The following is an 18,664-nucleotide window of genomic DNA, read 5'->3' as shown; positions in this document are numbered from 1 at the left end:
AGTAAATGCTTACTTACATTAGAGAAACAGCCCTTTCTATCCCTTCAACCCTCCTTGTTAACTGACATGCTACTCCCAAAGCAATATTATATTCGAGTCCTAGATCACTTCTGGGACAATACTATATTAAGCTTTTCCCTCTCTTTCCTTTATTCCCTCACTTCTCCCAGGGTCACGAACTTGCTATCAAATCTTTGTGCCTTTCTAACAGAAAGGGATTTATACCAGCAAATGTCAGGAAGATTAGTGTCAGAATCAGGCTAATAATTTGATTCTGATTTCAACTGTCATTAGTGAACAAATAGCAGTATTTTCCATCTATACAATGATCAAAAAACAAAACAGGCTCAGTAATTGCCCGAATAACTTCGTCAAAAACTGTTTGACAGTGAGAGAATGAGCTTTCAAAGGCTGTTCTGAGAGACAGGATGAAACACGGCCAGTCGCTCCTACTTACATGTTCATTTCCAGAACATTTTCTGCCGCAAAATAAAATGTCTTGATCTGTGGGTGGCTGATCTTAATAGCACTTTAAGAAAAGAAAAATACAAGAGATATGAAGAAAACTAGTTTACATAAGAAAAAAAAATAGCTGAATGAATTATTTAAAATATTTATTCAGTCCACCATGTTAATCCAGATCAGCTTATCCATCCATATAGCTCTTCCCTTAAAACTCCAGTCTATTTTTAGCTCATTTCCTAGGCCACATATTATTCAGAGGATATAAACTACAGGAACTAAAAAGGAACAAATGAAGAATAAAACAAAGACCTTCATTATGCCATTACATAATTCATCTGTGCCCATTCCAAAGGTATGGAACAGCTTTCACGAGTGATTAATCAGGCTAAGACCACACAGCTTGGAAAGCTGATGGTTGAGAGAAGGGAGATTTAACACAGAAAAATCACAATTGTCACACAGCAGGTGAATAGGGACTGACTCTTCGCTGTCTTTTCCAAGACAAGTTTTAGGAGGCATCAAAGAGGCAACTAGACAGCAGCTTTAAAACAAACGAAATGGAGGTAGTCCCTTGACACACCAATAGTTAACCTGTTGGTCTCAGCCCCAGGCTATGCTTTAGTTAAACAGCCATCAGTAAGAATTTTCAGAGGGGTTTTTTCCCCCTAAAACATAGTCTCCAATCCTGAGACTGTGTGGCTTCCCTCTTGTTTCTTATTAGGCAGCCAACTCTGTGCCACAGAAACACACACTATTTGACTGGACCCCAGCAGCTCAGTCACTCCTCACTTTTCTCCTAACTCACCCCATTCCAAATAAGTGATGAGCACATGTTTTCCTCCCAGACACTGACAGCCAACAGCTGCAGAAGTGAAGGGGAACATTTTCTTGTGGTCCTGTACTATGTGATTTAATCTTTCCTCTGAGAAAACAAAATGGAGATCCTCATATTCAAAATAGCTGTCCCCTTTCTTTGGAATAGTCAAGCCCACAGTCAGTCTCAAAACCACCTACGACTAACGTCAACGTGAGACCTAAACAAAAGAACGAAGGCTTTGTCTTGATGGACAGAATAAAAACCATGCTGAGCTTTATAACTTTAAACAGCAGCAACACCTCTCCAAACCTTTGAGGTGTACTCAGAAGTGGCTGGAAGTCAGTGCTGCATATGGAGTTTGGAGAGAATATTTTGAAATTTGTACCCTGCTGAACAAAGTTGCCGACAGCAGCCTAAGTAGTCCCAACTCAGAGGGAAGCAGCATTACTTACACCACTGTTGACCCCACTTAAGAGAACATATCTAAGATAAAATACAACTTACTCAGAATCAGTGAACAAAGAGAAGAAAAAAAAGAAACATTTGGCATACTGATCTACTTTTTTATTTGTAGCTTTAGCAGAGCACATCTGGCAGAGAATTTTAAAAAAATATTTTTGCAATATGGTTTTCTTTCAGTAGCTCAATTAATATCTCATTATTTATACAACACAGCAGAGCTTCCCACAGCTTCATTGTCAGACACTACTGAGAATCAGTTCCTTGCAATGTTGTAAAAATCATGCAAAACTGAGGGCAAGAGATAAACTTACTGCTTTTTTTTGCATTCTGTTGCTCGATCCACACTGAAGTCTGGAAGTCTGATGAATCCTTCTGCTTTTTCAGCCTGCAATAAAACAAACAAACAAAAAAACAATTAAAAATCACCGCATCAACTAACTGGTAAACTACCAGACTCCAAGGCTCAATGATATTTAACATGCAAGTGCTGGTTTGTGACAGCTTTTTATAGTGTGAAAATATATGTTCATCACCATGGGGACAGATTAACACCCAATGTTTTGGCTGTTATTTGGGAAGAAGAAATATTCCTATACCAGCTACTCTTTGTGCAAATTTTGGATGCTAGAAAGTCACGGCTTCTGTCTGCAGAAGTGGCAGAGTATGAGCACAGGATTTGTTGTATGCTTCCAAACATCAAAGCACCTGAAAGAGGAAGGATCCTTAACTCCTACAATAGTGCTGAGGTAGACTCCAGCTCCTCCTCACCTCAAAGCATTTGTATCAGAGCACCCTTATCTAAGATTCACGAGTAACTCATAAGTCTAGTCCAGAGTTTTGAAATTGTCAAGGACAAACTTTAGGTTTGGATCAAAGTAGGACTAAAACCAGCAGGATGTTGGAGGAACTCAATTCCTTTGCAGCCATCAGTGATCACACAACTTGTTTCAACAAAGAAGCCAGCCACACTTTGTGCATTGACCACAGAAAATGAAACTACTGGACCTCCGCTTTAAAAAGAGAAGCCTCTCAAAAGAGACAGATGACAGAGAGAGAATGAATAAGAGTTATATCGTCCATTCAGGTCTGGGCATTACGTACAATCTTAAAGGCGTGTTTATTCCATTTTACAGCATGTGTGCACGTTACAGAGATGCGTAACAGCACTACATATAATGATCTATGTATATTTGAAAAATACATGTCCATAGGGATGGGAATTCAAAAGTGACCCAAAATGATCCTAGGTAGAGATGGAGAAGAGTCTTCCCTGGATAACTGTAACATGGACTGCTTCGCAGGGTCACCTATATGCGCCTGTACGTCAGCAAGGCAGAGGCAATACAGGCTGCTCCCATGACAGGAGGTGAAACAGGGCAAGGGGACGGTCCCACACAGCTGAGCTCTGTTGTTAAGCACTGTAAACTGCCTCGAGTGCCTTTGGCCACCCAGCTATCACTCCCCCCAGAAATTTGCAGGCATGGTACAGGAAGTAGCAAAAGCCAGGCAGACATTTACAGCACCTTGCTTATATGCAGTCATCCTTTTCTAGGAGGGAGAGTGTTTACTGAGCATTGGCATCTCTGTTTCAGGTCACCTGGACTCTGTGTCAGAGAGTGGCTCCAGTAAAACTGAAGTTGCCAGTTAGCCTCAAATCCCTGTTCTTGCTGCCTGTGGCTGAAATATCTTCCTTCCTTACATCTATCCACATTCCCCCGCAATAAGACTAGGACTCCTCCGGAGAGGAGCAATAACGTAGGCAAAAGTCTGTAGCGCATAATGTCAGGAAAAACTGTACTTTCGAAAAATACAGAAAGTGTTCATTCCTGAATCACTTTCTTGCTGCTTCCAGCCCGTATCCCTGAGCACATTTAAATTCTGAAAACGTACGCTGAGTTAAAGCAGGTAAAATATACTCAACAATTACAAAGAGAGGATAAATGAAGATGACTGACAGCATCTCGAGTCACATTATGCATGAAGAGAATATAAAAAGATGTTCATCAAGACAAGTCTTTGAGCTTTAATGCTTGGAAGTATGAATCTCTGAGAAATTAAATATGGATACAGAATGGATTTTTCAGTGGGTGGCTTCCCTGCACCTCTGCATATCTGTTCTTTTGTATGCAATAAATCATGGCATAACCATCATTCCTGCAGTTTACATGTATTAAACATTCATATGAGAGGTTTATATTTTGTATCCTGCTCCAGGATAAAAAAAAAAAAGGGGGAAAAAAAAAAGAAGGTAGAAGCAGTGGGTGGGGTTTGTTGTTTCATTTCAGTACAGAAGAAACAATGATGTTTATTAGCATCTGGGCTGAGAAAGATCTTGATTTTTGCAACATGGCTTCATTCATACAGAAATGTGCTTATTTACAGTTGTGGGGTTTTAACTTTCTCTGATTATACTTGTACCTGTCAAACTTATTTACAGCCTTGCTTGAAGAGCTTTTGTTTTCATTCCACAGGCTGGAATTCAGTGAGACTAAAGTCATTGAGACAAAATAACAACTAATGAAAAAAGTAACAAGATTTTTAAAAAGGTGTTGAGGTGTTTTTCTTAATGTATATTTCAATCAATTAGACCTTGGGCTGGTGTTTCCATCCCAGATCCATAGTGCACTAAGTATATAGGAATGAGCAAATGAGCAGGGGTGAGTTAATGGAGGAGCTCTATTCATGAGCTGCATTGCGCTAAAGAGAGAGGATGTACTATCTTGCGTTCCTGTATGGAAAAGAGTGGTCACTTACTAGAACAGGTGCAGCAAAAACACTGAAATTCCTGTTTGGCTCCCAAGACCAGTCTAACAACAGAGATCAACCTCAAAAAAGCAGTTCATGGTTTATCAAAGCCATTATTACGCACATTGTTGCATGACAAATGTATACAATGTCAGTTATTTCTCCGCAGCATCAATCAATAAGCCCAATTAAAAAAAAAAAAAAAAAAAGAAGAAGAAAAAAAAAAACCCTGTAAAAAGGAATCTACCCAAATACCTTCTTACCCACTCACCAATAAATCCATGGCCTGAGTTAGGTAAACCATCAGGTGTGTGAGTGGGTGACTAGGGTCTGGGGGAGCAGTTTGGCCTTGACGTATTATCACTGCAATCACAGATGAGCCAGTTTCATCTATAGGTGCAGTAGCCATTGGTCTAGACCTTATCCTGTAAATTGCTTAGGGTGATGCACACTCGCAAGGAGTTAAAGTCTATGCAGCACCATTAAATGAGTTACTGTCTCTGCTGCCAGTTCAGTCTTACTTTAGATAAATATTTGATCATTTAGATTTTGTGTTGGGCTACTGAATTATCAGGATCCTGTAAGTCAGTGTGAGGACATCCACCTGGGGTGCTTCCACCTATGTGGAGATGAAACTTGGACTTGAACCACTGACATATCCAGTGAGTATCTAAATTAGAGGAATACTCTCTAAATTGATAATGGAAATAGGTTTGTAGGCTTTGATTTCGGTTTTTACATTTACTAGTTTTACAACAGAGAAATCTTATGGACTTCTTATGCATTACTTGTACATTCCAGTTGGTAGAAGATTACGTTCAATGTCATCAAGTTTTATATTAATTTTGTCAGTGATTTCACATTTGTTCATTTATAAGAAAAGATTAATGTTTAATTGTATCTATGTGTGAAAGGAAGGAGGATAATGGTGTGAATTTTAGGAACCACATCTCTTTTTTTTTTTTTTTTTAAAGCCACTATTGGTACACATCTCAGATGTTCTACCTATGTAACAGAAAACAGGGGTTTGACGGGCATGTAGTTCCATAATTTTCAGAAAAAAAGGAAGGAAAAAAGGAAAACACATAACAGTAAAACCTTATGCACATTATTACGGTCAACAAACACAATTCCAAATAAACACTAGGAACAGAACATGTGGAAGTCATCTTTTCAGTCATTCTTGGGATAAAAATGACATTTTAAAACATTAAAAGTGTATATAAGTCCTACATGTTTTATTTCCTCTGAAATGTTATCTTTAATATGACTTTAAGCATGTTATTACTTAACTCACACATTTTGCTCAAATTTCCTTCAGATTTTATTGCAATGCTGTAAAATAGCCCTAAAAAACTCAAATTAAAAGAACCTTGACCTGTTTCCTATTTAATCAAGATGTTTAAAAGAATAAGCTGTATCTCTTGTGGGTTTTATGCAGGTTAGCCTAACATACAGACCTGCACTTTTGCTATGCCCAATTATAGGAAAATCATTTCAATAATAACAGTCTCTGTAAATGCTTGAAGCAAAAAAGAAAATAGCCACTTTTTCACAGAAAAAGCTATTCACTTAAAAAAATTCAAACGTTTGTGAAACATAATGCATGAATCCAAAGGAAGAGGCTAATGTCATTTTTATCTTGCCTCGATACATCATCAAAATTTTGTGGTTTTAGGAGATTTAGTAAATCATTTAATAGACTGTTTTCAATATTTAAAGTGAATAGAATGATGCAGAAAGATTTTGAAAAATAGTACTGTAAAGTGAAAATATCTAGTTATTGTGGAATAGTTCCAATCTGCAATTTATGGTACTCCTGATGGCCTCATCAGTGTTTCAGCACTGCCCCCAGAAGACCCAGGAGCAGTTCAGTACTCAAGCCTTTTTAGTCTTTTTTCTCTCTGCCAAGTACACCAGTGAGGCAACCTATAGAACTGTGAACAATTTCTGTAACACATTGGACCAGAGATCCCCAAAGCCCTTGGCACAATCAACAGACATCAATGACTTTTTATCATTCACTTAAGGAGCAACTATAACTCAAAGGTTTCTGGTTTAGAGGTCTGCAGTTATACAGCTCCTGGCAAAGCTGTTGGAGTGAGTACCAATTTAAATGCAGTGAATGGGGGAAAAAAAACCCAAAGATAAATAGTGACAGTAGATCACAGCCTGCAACCCTTTGATTATATATTCATATTTCTTTTCAGCTGAATCCCCATGACAACCATCATTAACAGATCCTGCAAAACTGTACTTCAACTCTGCTTGAAACACCAGCCGAGCTATCTGAAAGGCCCACAAGACAGAGGTGTTTAGTCCTCTGTCCCTTCCCAGCCACCACTGTCCAACATAGTCTCAGCAAGCACAAGGAGCCAGGAGCCTGGAATTGTATGTGACCATCTTACCTCTCTGCCCCATGCAAATGCAGGAGTACTGATTCCCTCCGGAGCTTCAGTGTGGTAACTAAAACTGCTGAAGAGGCAGGCAGGATCACACGCTGTCCTCTTTAAACACTTGTCTTCCAGGCAGCCGTCTACAGAGAGCAGTACACGATAGAGGGAACCAAGCGCTAACGAAGAGGGGTTGTCCAAGGAGTCTGGTGTTCCTGAACACACTCAGAAAGTCTGACTGCTCACATCTATTTTCTGATATTCTCTGTGTTTCCATTGCAAAACCATCCCTTCTGTGTTTCTTGCTAGTGCAAACAGCTTCCCCTCTCCATGACAGAGGTGCAACCAGGTGGCAAACAACCGTTTACCTGCCTCATGTGGTACCCATGTTTTACAGAAAGAGCAAGCATACATAGGAAGAGGTTTCAGGGCAGCCTACCCAAGCCTGCTGAGACCACCAAGGCCCTAACTTCACCACTCCCAGTATCGCAGCTAGCTGGTCGAAAGTTACTTTGGATTTGCCTGTGTGCTCTGGTTTGCATTCAGTGAAGGAGAAGCTCGATTCTCAGGGTGTCTGATCTGCTGTTACTGACCCTTCTCGACGTTATTTGGTTTTTTTTCTTCACTTTTGAGCTGTGGCTTTTACAACATGTTTTATGTTAAATTGAGAGAGCTGCTGTCTGCAAACGTTACCACAAGTGTCCTATATCTCCTTCCGCAAACTGCCTAATGTGCAAGACCCAGAACCAGAGTGGCTTGAAGGCAAATTAAATCAGAGCGACAGAAACATCCAGAGCCTCTGAGGTGCCTGAAGACAGACTTCACCGAGAACACGATGTCAGCTGAGGTTACCTACCCAAATCCAGGACAACGCACATTTTCGTACAGATTCCACCCACTCCCTATTTTCTCCATCTCAATTAGGAAAAAAGGTTAGGTCCAGCACCCTGTTGCTATGCTACAGTTGCCAGTGTCTGGTTGACTGCGTTTTCCACACAGCCGCATACAGAACACGCTCATTTCTCACCGGAACAGAACGGGTCAGGCAGAGCTACAGGCAGCCAGCATGCCCCTGTTCCCTTCACCTCAGCCCTGCTCCTCAGCCACCACCTTTCGCTTCAGGGTCAAAGAGGACCTGTTGCGGGAAGCCTTGGGCATCTGAAGAGCAGGAGTCCTTCTCTTTCAACACAACTGATGATCCGAGCGCTGGAGCACCTCTGCTATGAAGACAGGCTGAGAGAGTTGGGGCTGTTCAGCCTGGAGAAGAGAAGGCTCCGGGCTGATCTTGTAGCAGCTTTCCAGTACCTAAAGGGGGCCTACAGGAAAGCTGGAGAGGGACTTTTTACAAGGGCATGTAGTGATAGGACAAGGGGCAATGGATTCAAACTGAAAGAGGGCAGATTTCGATTAGATATAAGGAAGAAATTTTTTACATTGAGGGTGGTGAGGCACTGGAACAGGTTGCCCAGAGAAGTTGTGACTGCCCCATCCCTGGAGGTGTTCAAGGCCCGGTTAGATGAGGCTTTGGGCAACCTGGTGTAGTGGAGGATTTCTCTGCCCATGGCAGGGGGGTTGGAACTGGATGATCTTTGAGGTCCCTTCCAACCCTAACCATTCTATGATTCTATGATAACTATGAACTTCAGATTGTCATCTTGGACGGCCCGTTGGGATCGAGGATTAACTTCACTGAGGGCAGTGGAAGTGTAGGAAGTATTAAAGCCAGGCCAGGTACAGAAGTACAAAGAAATATTAAGCAAGCCACTGAATATATGTCACTGCTATTTCTGCTTCAGAAATCTACGGGTGAAAATACTGTGAAAACAGGAATCTAATTGATCTCAGATATGGCTCTGGTCTCATCGATTTAAGTAAGCAGATCTTAGCAAAGGAAACCTCCTCTCCTTCCCACACCCCATAGTTACCGCTGTTCTGCAAAAGTTGCCTGAATCTACAGTTATGCAGAGACTGCACTTTCAGTTGTCCAAAGAAACCTCGGGTTTTTAACATAAAGTAGTGTGCAAGAGTCAGCAGAAGTTGCAAGCAGGAGGTGATACCAGCTAGCATGTTTACAAGCACAACTGTGATGGGTGAGAAGCCATGACTGACATAAGCCAACAGTATTTTGAAACCGTATGAGCTCTTCAGAGCATATGAAATAAATTGGAATGAGGATGCCACCTGCTCTTCAGCCTTGTTCATTTTGAGGCAGTCAGTGAGAGCCGGAGAGTGGGCATGGACTAAAAGGATGAGTTCATCCAAATAATGACTGATGTCCAGGAGCACTGGAATCAGTATGACCATGGCTTCTCTGGATCCTGAGAGTGGAATTTAGCCAGATCACAACAACTAGAGGAAGTGGAGGACTTTGCACCGTTCCGCCACCACTCATCTCTTCCTAGACGGCAACTTTTGCCTAGTCTTTCCTCATTTTATTTCCTTCCAGCTTGATCACTCCTCAGAATAATTCCCTTCTGACACTTTGCTTGTCTAAAAGGCACATTGGCCAGCCAGCTCACCTTTCTTAACACTGCTTGGCCAGAAATATAACTGCGAGCAACAATTTAGAACAGCCAATGTTAATATAGGTTTGCAGGGTACTAATGCCATTGAGGAGTATATGTGCCAGGCCATGTCTTTCAAGCAGAGATATTGTAAGCATTGGGAAAACAAAGCCTTTTATTTACCTTTTTTTTTTTTTCTACTCTTCTTATTTCTTTTCTTTAGCTTTTCTCTTTCTCTCATGCATGTATTTGACTTGGTCTTGAAAGGAAACTAAATCAGACTACCAAAACACCACAAAAAACAACAGCACCAGTAGAGCTGTTTTCACTTACACCCCCCCCCGCCCCACCCGCAAAAAGGAATACCTAATAACACCTTTAAACATCAGTCAAAGTTTTTATTCTGTTAAAAATCCTCAACACTGTACCCACAACTGAAGGGACAATGTGAAATACTCTTTACATAAGTAAGATTTTGTTTAGGGGTCTGGGATTCTTTTTTTATAGTTTGAACTATTTTATTTGTTCCCTGAAACAGTTAGCAAGATTTTTAATGGGGATTACTGTAATAAAAGTAAACAAGTAGAAACAATCCAGATTGCATTTAATCTCTTAAAATGCTTTAAGAATTGAAAAGGGCTTCTTTAATTTTTCATCCTTTGCTAGGCCTGGGACATGCTGATTTCCAGAGTCCATTTGCATTTAGGAAACGTGATGCCCATCCAATTCCACACTGAAGCTGTTGAGTTTCAACCTATGTTGTTGCTGGCATCCCCTAATCCTCTGCACATCTCAATTCTGGGCTCTGACAGCCCATCTTTTGAATGTGATAGGAGCTTTTTCAAAGATACCAGTGCAAGAGAACAAGCTGAAAAGAATAATTACATTTGAATCTTCCTAGGACAGGCAAGACACCCTCTCTGCCCAATCAAGCCAAGCTGTAGCAAACAGTCAAGAATAAAACCAGCTATTCCCCAGGACTCCCTGCTTCTTTGCACTCAGCCTTAACCTTTCATTAAAAGGGTTACTCGGGATTTCTCATTATGTCTTTCCCCCTCCACCCCTTTTTAGCCTGGAATTCCTATTTCTTCAATGGATTACAGGAATTTAGGGCCTGCTGCTCTTTATCTCAGACTATTTCCCACTCACTCTGTAAGTGCAGTAGGCTTCTTGGGCTGGATCAGCAGGAAGACAAATGCTATCTATATCAGCTGTCCTGAGGAAAGCTCATCCTTTGAACAGAAAGCTGGACCTTAAATTCAAAACACTATGTCCTCCTGCAGATTTGACTGTTAGCATCAACTCAGAGCAGGAAGTTAAAAATCAGGAAAACCTGAGAATCTCTAATTACAATGCTCAGCAAGATCAGCAGTAAAAACATCAACGACTGACAGTGTTCATATCTGCAACCCTACCAGTGTAAACTGGGGGGGAAAAAAAAAAGAAAAAGGAGAAGAAATTAAAAAAAAAAAAAAAAACAAAACCAAACAAAGAAACAAGCAAACAAATAAACAGATCTCTTTGTGAAAAGGGACGAAGAGAGAAGCAGGAAAGAGACTTCTGAAAATTAAATGAATTAGAACTGAAGAAGAGTTCTTGTTTTGAGTCTCGATAGCAAATTTCTGCAAACTGCTCAAGCCAGGAAAATCTTTCATAAATTCAAATGCCACCAGAGCCTGCAAAGACCAGCTCTTTAAAGTGCAGGACAGACAGCAAGTTAACATTTCACAAGCACTTGCTGAACTAGAAAACGTATAGTTTTCTGCATATTTCATGTTCACATAAACACTTCCCAGATTACAAGAAACGTCAGGGCTGAGAAATAAACGCAGTAATTCGTACATTTCCAGGGTGCATCTAAATTGTGACCCCAGCTCACCACCCCAGCAGATGCTGTTTGTCCGGCAGCCAGAGCTGGATGGACGTTGTACTCACCAGCTGACTGCTGTACCAATACAGTGATGACTCCTTCAGCACACACCAGAACTTTTTCCATTTGTTGCCAATGAAAGCTCCTTTTTCTTTCTTTTTGTAGAGCCATCCTTGGCAGTCGGCTTGCCCCAGCTCTTTACACGATATCCGCCGTCGGCTCATTATAAAGAACCCTGTGCCATTAAAAATACAGTGTTGTTGCTTGTTTAGAAGGGCATTACCAGGAAAGATGTTGCTGCCAATTAAAGATATCAACCTTATTTAGCAATCTCAGCAAGTCATCCAAGCATATCTTAAAATATACTTAGAAGTCGTTCAGTTTTATAATGGTTGTGACAGAAACACACGTTCATTTGAAAGGCATTCTGATATGCAAAAACAAAATAGTAAGCTATAGATAATGCAGACACTAATTAATGCTAAGATAACCGTACACAAGTTTTTGTAAATTAAAAATACATCCTTTGATCCTTTTAAGAGAAACATGCATATATTTCCTTTCACACAGCTGCACTGAAAAGAATACATCTATTTAAGTCAGCTAGAGAAAACTATTATGCCAAGTACATGAAAACCGCTAGTGTGTGTGTATGTGCAGCCAGCTGATACTACCTCACTGATTCAATTCCAGCTTTGATTCAATTAACGTACCACAAAGATTTAATCCAAAGGAACAGCCCATTGTCATTTTTCTCAGAATCGGTGCAAGAATCAGTGGAGTTAAAAAGCAGCCTTCCACTAGCTGAGTAGCAGTATAAAATCCTCACCCTCCCAAGGATAAGACATACTAAGAAAATAACAAAAGAGGAACCCAGAAAAGAAGAGAAAAAACAATCAATCTCTCGTTACCTTGACTTTTCTTTTTTGTCTTCTGACGCAAGGGAACCTGTAAGAAATGCAGGAAGGAAAGAAAAGAGGAAATTTCAGATTGTGTTGCAACATTTGTGTAGAAAGGGGAGGGGGAAGCTAGAGAAGGACGTGGTGGTGATGCTGGTGGTATATGCAGGATGGAAACACATAACCCACTCGCTGCTGAAGGGACGTTAGTAGCTGAAGCATAAAATGCGTTAATTAAAATTGATGTATATCTAGTTGAGCAAGAGCAAACGTAACTATTATGCATGTGTCTATCTACTAGCGCTTCCTGTTTCACACCCACAGGCAGCTTCCACTTTGCTACATGTTTGCCTGAATTGTATTCTCTGTTCAGAAGTTAAAAAACAGAAGTCAGAACTCCCAACATTTTAATGCTTCACTACGTCTCACGAGGGGGATTTACAAACATGAGGAGATTAAAAATACATGCCAGGTGTCTGATTGTCCTTTAGTTCATTCTAAGAAAACCTGAAAAAGAAAACAATTGAATTTTCCACTCCTCTTTTTTTATTTAGAGCAGAGAATGTATCTCCCCCTATGTAAGAGTTTCATAATACTTCTTAAAAAAAAAATAGATCATCACACAAATGTAGCAGATTATCCAAACCATAAAACCTAAGTTTGTCAGAAGTTTTTAACCATGCCATATATGAGAGTTTTAGTCACGGTGGAGATAACACAATTGAATTATTTTTACTCCTTTGCAATCTATATATTTCATCCCACATAAACACATTGAAAACAAAACTAAAACAGAAGACTGCAGATTGAGAAAGAGGGTGTGAGAAATGTAAGGTCTGACTTTGGGAGTAAATTCTCCCCAGACAGGCTAGTCGTTCGTGCACTTGACTTCTCTTTGCCTCAACCTTTCCATCTCTAGCATGGGAATAAAAGCATTCACCTTTTTCTACTTTTAGGAAGGTTTTGAAGCCTCCAGATGACAAATGCTGAATAAGGTGACATATGATTTAATATGCTTGGTCACAACGTTGCTATGCAAAGCCGATAGCTACCTGATCCGCTGCAGAGCTACTCTATGAACATCCCTAATGCAGCCCCTCTGCCTAGCCAGCCAGCTTTCCAGGAAAACAAAACCCCATTTTATATTATTCTTGAAAAATTTGGTGGCTCTTCTCACAGGTGAATTAAAGGTGAATAAAGCAACACCATTGAGAAACAGCAATAGAAGAGACCACTGCCACCAGTATTTACAAGAGCTAGAACTTTCTCTAACCAGTGATCTTTGTAGCGCGTATCAGAGGGCAGAACCGCCTGTCACAGTTGTCTGCTTATCTGGTGCCTATTTGAGATGACCTCATGTGGGGGCGCTTTACCAGGAATTAATAATGTCAGACTCCTGTGCTTAATCATCACATTCTTTTTTCCTTTTTTCTTTTTCCTTTTTATTTTTTAATTCTGTCACTGCCTCTCTCTCTCTCTGTCTGTTCTCCATGACAACAGACAAAGAAAAGCAATGAGAAAATACATCAGCTCTATTGGAGGCTCCACAATTTTCCCATCCTACATGGGCCGCCCTTCACGTCTTCATTCTGAAGAAAGTAGTGCCCTATTTAGGACACTTGGAAATAGCTTATAGCCTCAGTGAATCAATGAGTCACACAGTCACACTAATTACTTTCCTTTAGAGCTACTCGAAGTGCTATTAAGAAAAACAAATATGAATCAGCTCTCCTTATGCAAAAACTATGTATTGGGGCAACATCACATCTTTGCCATGATACTACAACGGGGTCATTTCACCTTTAGCCAACATGAAGTTGTACAAGAAGAGCAATACTGGGACCGGATGTGGCTCTCTGTAAACAACCAAGGAAGAAGTAGATCTTTCCACTAACCTTATTGATGATCTTAAGCAAAATAACATTATCTACAGCTCATCTGTTAAGAAAGGGTTAATAATCGTATTATGTAAATCATCTGTTAAGGCCTGCTTTATATACAGACTGAGGAGAAAAACTGATTACCTAGTAAAAGCTCCGGGTAGCAAAAAGATTTACTAATGCGCATTTATTATTCAGCAGCAATGATGGTATCCTGCTGCAAGTGACAGAGGTGATGAATCCTCATCTCTTCATATTTTGTGGGAGGAGTTGGGAAATTAATGGGGGAAGGAAGGACGGTTTCCCCAGCAGCACTGTGTTTAGTTTGCCTGAGTAAAATCAGTGACAAAATCTGTAATAAAATCATTGCTGAGTGAGATTTTGTGAATTAAGACACATTTTTTGTTTTCTTTCCCAGTATTCCTGATAGTTGAAGTAAACTTTCAACAAATTAATTCTAAACATAGAATTCAGCAACTTTTAAGCAGTTTTAGTGCTGTTCAGAAGCCCAGCATCATCTTGTGAAAAAATACCTGTTTTGCTCTGCACAAGAGTAGCCTCTAATCCCAGATGGCAGCAATTAAATTCTGCTATTCACAAGATTGCCTTCCCAAATTTTTTTATTTATGAATAAATAAAAGCAATGTTTTTCTCCAAAGCACAAGTGCTTGCAGTCACGGAGATATTTTCTGAAAGAAACAAACAGTTTTCAGTGAAACTGTTTTCATCTTAAACCAATAGAAAAATCTATATTTAAATAATTCTACCACAAAATTAATAAAATGCCTCACTGGCAAGACATGGATTCCATTTTCCACAAGAATACAACACATTTTCAAGTCTCCAGTGGCAAAACTTTTCCTAAAGAGTAAGTTAAACTTTCCCCTCTGAAAACTGGCTTACGAGAGTCAGAAATCTTTCATTTTTCAGGACGAGAGGAAATGGCCTCAAGTTGCACCAGGGGAGGTTTAGATTATATATTTGAAAAAATTTCTGTACTGAAAGAGTGGTCAAACTTTGGAACAGGTTGCCCAGGGGAGTGGTGGAGTCACCACGCCTGGAAGTGTTCAAAAAACATATAGATGTAGCACTTCAGGACATGATTTAGTGGGCATGGTGGTGTTAGGTTGATGGTTGGACATGATGATCTTAGAGGTCCTTTCCAACCTTAATGATTCTATGACTTCAGTGAACCTGGGTGAACATGGATTAAGATATACTTTTAAGTTTCACTCCTAACAGGAGATGTTAACACCAGCACAGAACAAAGAGAAAACTGTGGAAGGCAGAGTTATTACCAGTAAAACCAATGGTACAAACCAGGGGCGTCACAGCAGTTTCAGATGTGAATGTACTGTGACTACCAGACATAGTCGCTGGAACAATCTGAAACTGAACGAAATATCACAATTTTACTATGCTTCTGACAACAGTAGATGTTTCTATATGAAGTTCAATTTCTTAATATCAAAATATTTGTTTCATTATCACAGGTTCAACTGAGAAACAAACAAAAAGATCCCAGATTTCTAGCTTTTTCTTGTTACTAGGGAAAATCTGAGAGCAATGATGCTCAGAAAGCTCTGAAATAAACGCTTAACATTACACTTATTTGCAGCTTTAGGAGGGTCACTATTTTTTCTGCGAACCTGGCAATACAGGGTAGGTTTTAAACTTTTTTGGTAAGTTTTGGTTTAACTCATTGGTTTACTGAGACCTGCAGGCTGAACAAGATGGGATGGTGATCCTGCAGGACAATACAGGCTTCAAGCTTGCTATCCATTACTCCTCCACTTGGCAAACACACCCAGGCCAGTTACAAAGGGAGCTGTACAACTGGGCGTTTGTCAGCCATTTCTGTGCCAGGCAAGCTCCAATGATGAGCAAAAACATACGAGAGAAGTGACAACTTCAGTGAGAGACTTCTGTCGGTTTAGAGATCCTATTTTTCCACAGAATTTCAGTATGATTGAGCTTGGAAGGGATCTCTGGAGGTCATCTTGTCCCACCCCCTCACTCAAGCAAGGACACTTACAGACAGTTGTCCTGGACCATGCCCAGACAGTATGGCATCCAGTCATTATTAGCCAGCTGGATTGAGTTGAATATAATGAACTAATTAACTAATCAACTCAAGGTACCGATCCTGCCTACAAGAGGCAGGCCATTTCCTCCTGGCTGCGGAAGATGCAACTGCATCCTTGGTGCCGCAGCCCAGGCTGGTGAGCAACAGGACAGCTTTTGAATATCTTCAAGGATGGAGACTCCACAGCCTCTCTGGGCAACCTGTGCCATTACCCAGTCACCCTCACAATAAGAAAGTATTTCCCGATGTTCAGAGGGAACCTCCTGTGTTTCAGTTTGTGCCCATTGCCTCTGGTCCTGTCATCGGGCACCACTGAAAAGATCCTGGCTCAATCATCTTTGCATCCTCCTTTCTGGTATTTACATGCATTAATAAGATCCCTCTGAGTCTGTTCAAGCTGAACAGTCCCAGGTCACTCAGCTTTTCCTCATATATTAGATGCTTCAGTTCCTTCACCATCCTTGTGACCATTCATTGGACTGTCTCGTGTATGTCCATGTCTCTCTTGTACTGGGGAGAACTTATCCAGAACTGGATACAGTGCTCCAGTTGTAGCCTCATCAGCACCGAATAAAGGGGAAGGATCACCTCCTTTGACCTGCTGGCAATACTTTATCTAATGCAGCCAAGGATACCATTTGCCGCCTTTGCAGTAAGGGCACACTGCTGGCTCCTGTTCAAGTTGATGTCCACCAAGACTCCCAGGTCCTTTTCTGCAAAGCTACTTTCCAGCTGTCTGGCCCCCAACATACACTGGTGTCTTCTGGCAGTGTTATTTGTGCTCTCATGGAATAACAGTAAGGAGTAGAAGTCAGAGGGCTGGACAAGCTTTGGCAGTCCCTCCACAACATCCTGGATCCTGGCCCCTGCCAGGCAGCAAACTTCTCTAGATGGTTGATTGGGCCTACAGATGGGTGCCTCTGTCCCCTGCAGCAGGGAGTCACCCATTGTGATGACTCACCATGTCTTCCTGGTAGCCTTGCGTGGTTTACAGTTAGGTGAACCAGGTCCTTTGCTAGTAGGCACATCTGGCTCCTCTTCAATTTTGAGGTCAGACAACCTGTTTAGCAGCTGCAAATTCTTAAGTGGAGCAGGACCCTTCTCTTAATACTAGAAGTCATCAACTTTTATCCTTCTCTAGAGGTTTTGCTTACTTAGATAGTGAGGGTAGACGCTGCTTGCTTCTCTAATGCAGGTGGGCACTGAGGGTCTTCAAACTGTGATAGACCCTATCTATCTTCTTTCCATCTTCCCTGATGCTATGCAGCATGGAGCTACATGTTTCCAGCCTTCCTTCCAAATGAATGGCCTTAAGCAATCATCACTGGGAACCAAACTTGGGTGGGCAGCATTCCCCTGGGGAACTGCCAGAAGCAGGCGAGGATCACCCCAGGGGATGCTTCTGCCTAGAGACTGAGGGGCTTGCAGCCAGTAAACTCCCCAGGAGAAAAAACATGGGGTGAAATAGGTGTACAAGGCTGTTTCAGGGGAAAGAAAAATTTGTTCTACAAGCAAAAGCTGGCACGTTGAGCTAATACTGAAGACCAGGCTTCGTGTCTCCTGAAGTTCGACTCACAACGCATGAGTCTGAGAAGGCACTGAAGGCAGCTATGATCAACAGTTCTTCTACAGAGCTGTGCTTTCCTTAAGCTTCTCAAAGGTAAGACACGTGGCTAAGAAAATCCTTTGCTAAGCTTATGTGTCCTAAGTTACTGCTTTCCCATCCATTGAGGGGTAGGACTTGGAAGTGAGGGCACCCCTGGCATCAGGCCCATACAGTAGACTTAATTTCATCCTTAGAGCAGAACTGGGTCAGCCTGTGGCAGTCTCACCACTTGGCATGGCCCATGAGCAAGATCGTTTAGATATGGATGTTGCCCACAGTCTTCTATGATTACGAGGACACAACCCGAACATACGACCTGTTCAGCTGATCAGTAAAGCTGGAATAACTTCAGTTATACTTACAAGAGCATTGCCATCAGCTTCCATGAATGATTTCAAAGCTTAGTGGGAAAGCTGTAAAAAGAGAAAGTTTTGTTTACTTAAGTTCTGTATTATCTTTTCATATAACATAAGTCTTGGCAGTAGAGTGAAAAAATATGTTAATATGCTTTGACCTGCCAACTTTACCTTCCCCATTCCACCCACCTGCTCAAAAAAGAAAGACCTTTTCCAAAGATAATGTTATGTTATGTGAACTGATTTTACTACTTTAGAAGTCAACTGGTGACAAGGAACACTAACTCAAAGCTATCCAAGCTTTTCTATGAAATAAATAGAAAAAATCTCACGGATATGGTTGAGGGGTTGCTTTTTGTTTGGTTGGATTGAGTTTTGGGGTTGTTTGGGGTTTTTTTAGGAAATTCATAGAGAATAAGTAAGTAAAACTAGGGGTAGTTTGAGGTGGGTTTTTTTTTTTTGTTCATTTTGGTTTTTTCTTTGAAAGAAATCTATCAGATTAGTATTTCTGCTTTGGCTGAGTAATTCCCAATGTTTTCTGGGAATTCTAATTAGGTAATCTGCCAACTCTCCTGAATGGG

The 18,664-nt window shown here is 40.9% G+C and overlaps 1 protein-coding gene across 2 annotated transcripts in view; it reads right to left on the bottom strand.

Moving 5' to 3' along the window:
• IPCEF1 (interaction protein for cytohesin exchange factors 1) overlaps positions 1-18,119 on the bottom strand; it is a 46,637-nt gene extending 28,518 nt beyond the window's left edge. Inside the window, exons 1-5 of one of the 2 annotated variants that reach the window (XM_086625093.1) lie at positions 18,090-18,119; positions 12,168-12,204; positions 11,322-11,491; positions 2,056-2,129; positions 458-529 (exon numbers count right to left, since the gene is read on the bottom strand). In XM_086625093.1, the coding sequence (XP_086481219.1) occupies positions 458-529; positions 2,056-2,129; positions 11,322-11,491; positions 12,168-12,204; positions 18,090-18,113 (377 nt within the window). In that variant the 5' untranslated portion in view covers positions 18,114-18,119. Of the gene's footprint in view, positions 1-457; positions 530-2,055; positions 2,130-11,321; positions 11,492-12,167; positions 12,205-18,089 lie in introns of those variants that run through there. The other variant, XM_086625084.1, reaches the window with a different exon arrangement.
• Between the last annotated feature and the right edge of the window lie 545 nt (positions 18,120-18,664).

The sequence above is a fragment of the Tauraco erythrolophus genome, chromosome 2, assembly GCF_009769465.1.
Source record: "Tauraco erythrolophus isolate bTauEry1 chromosome 2, bTauEry1.pri, whole genome shotgun sequence".
NCBI lineage: Eukaryota > Metazoa > Chordata > Aves > Musophagiformes > Musophagidae > Tauraco > Tauraco erythrolophus.
This window is presented reverse-complemented; position numbering and strand designations above follow the sequence as displayed.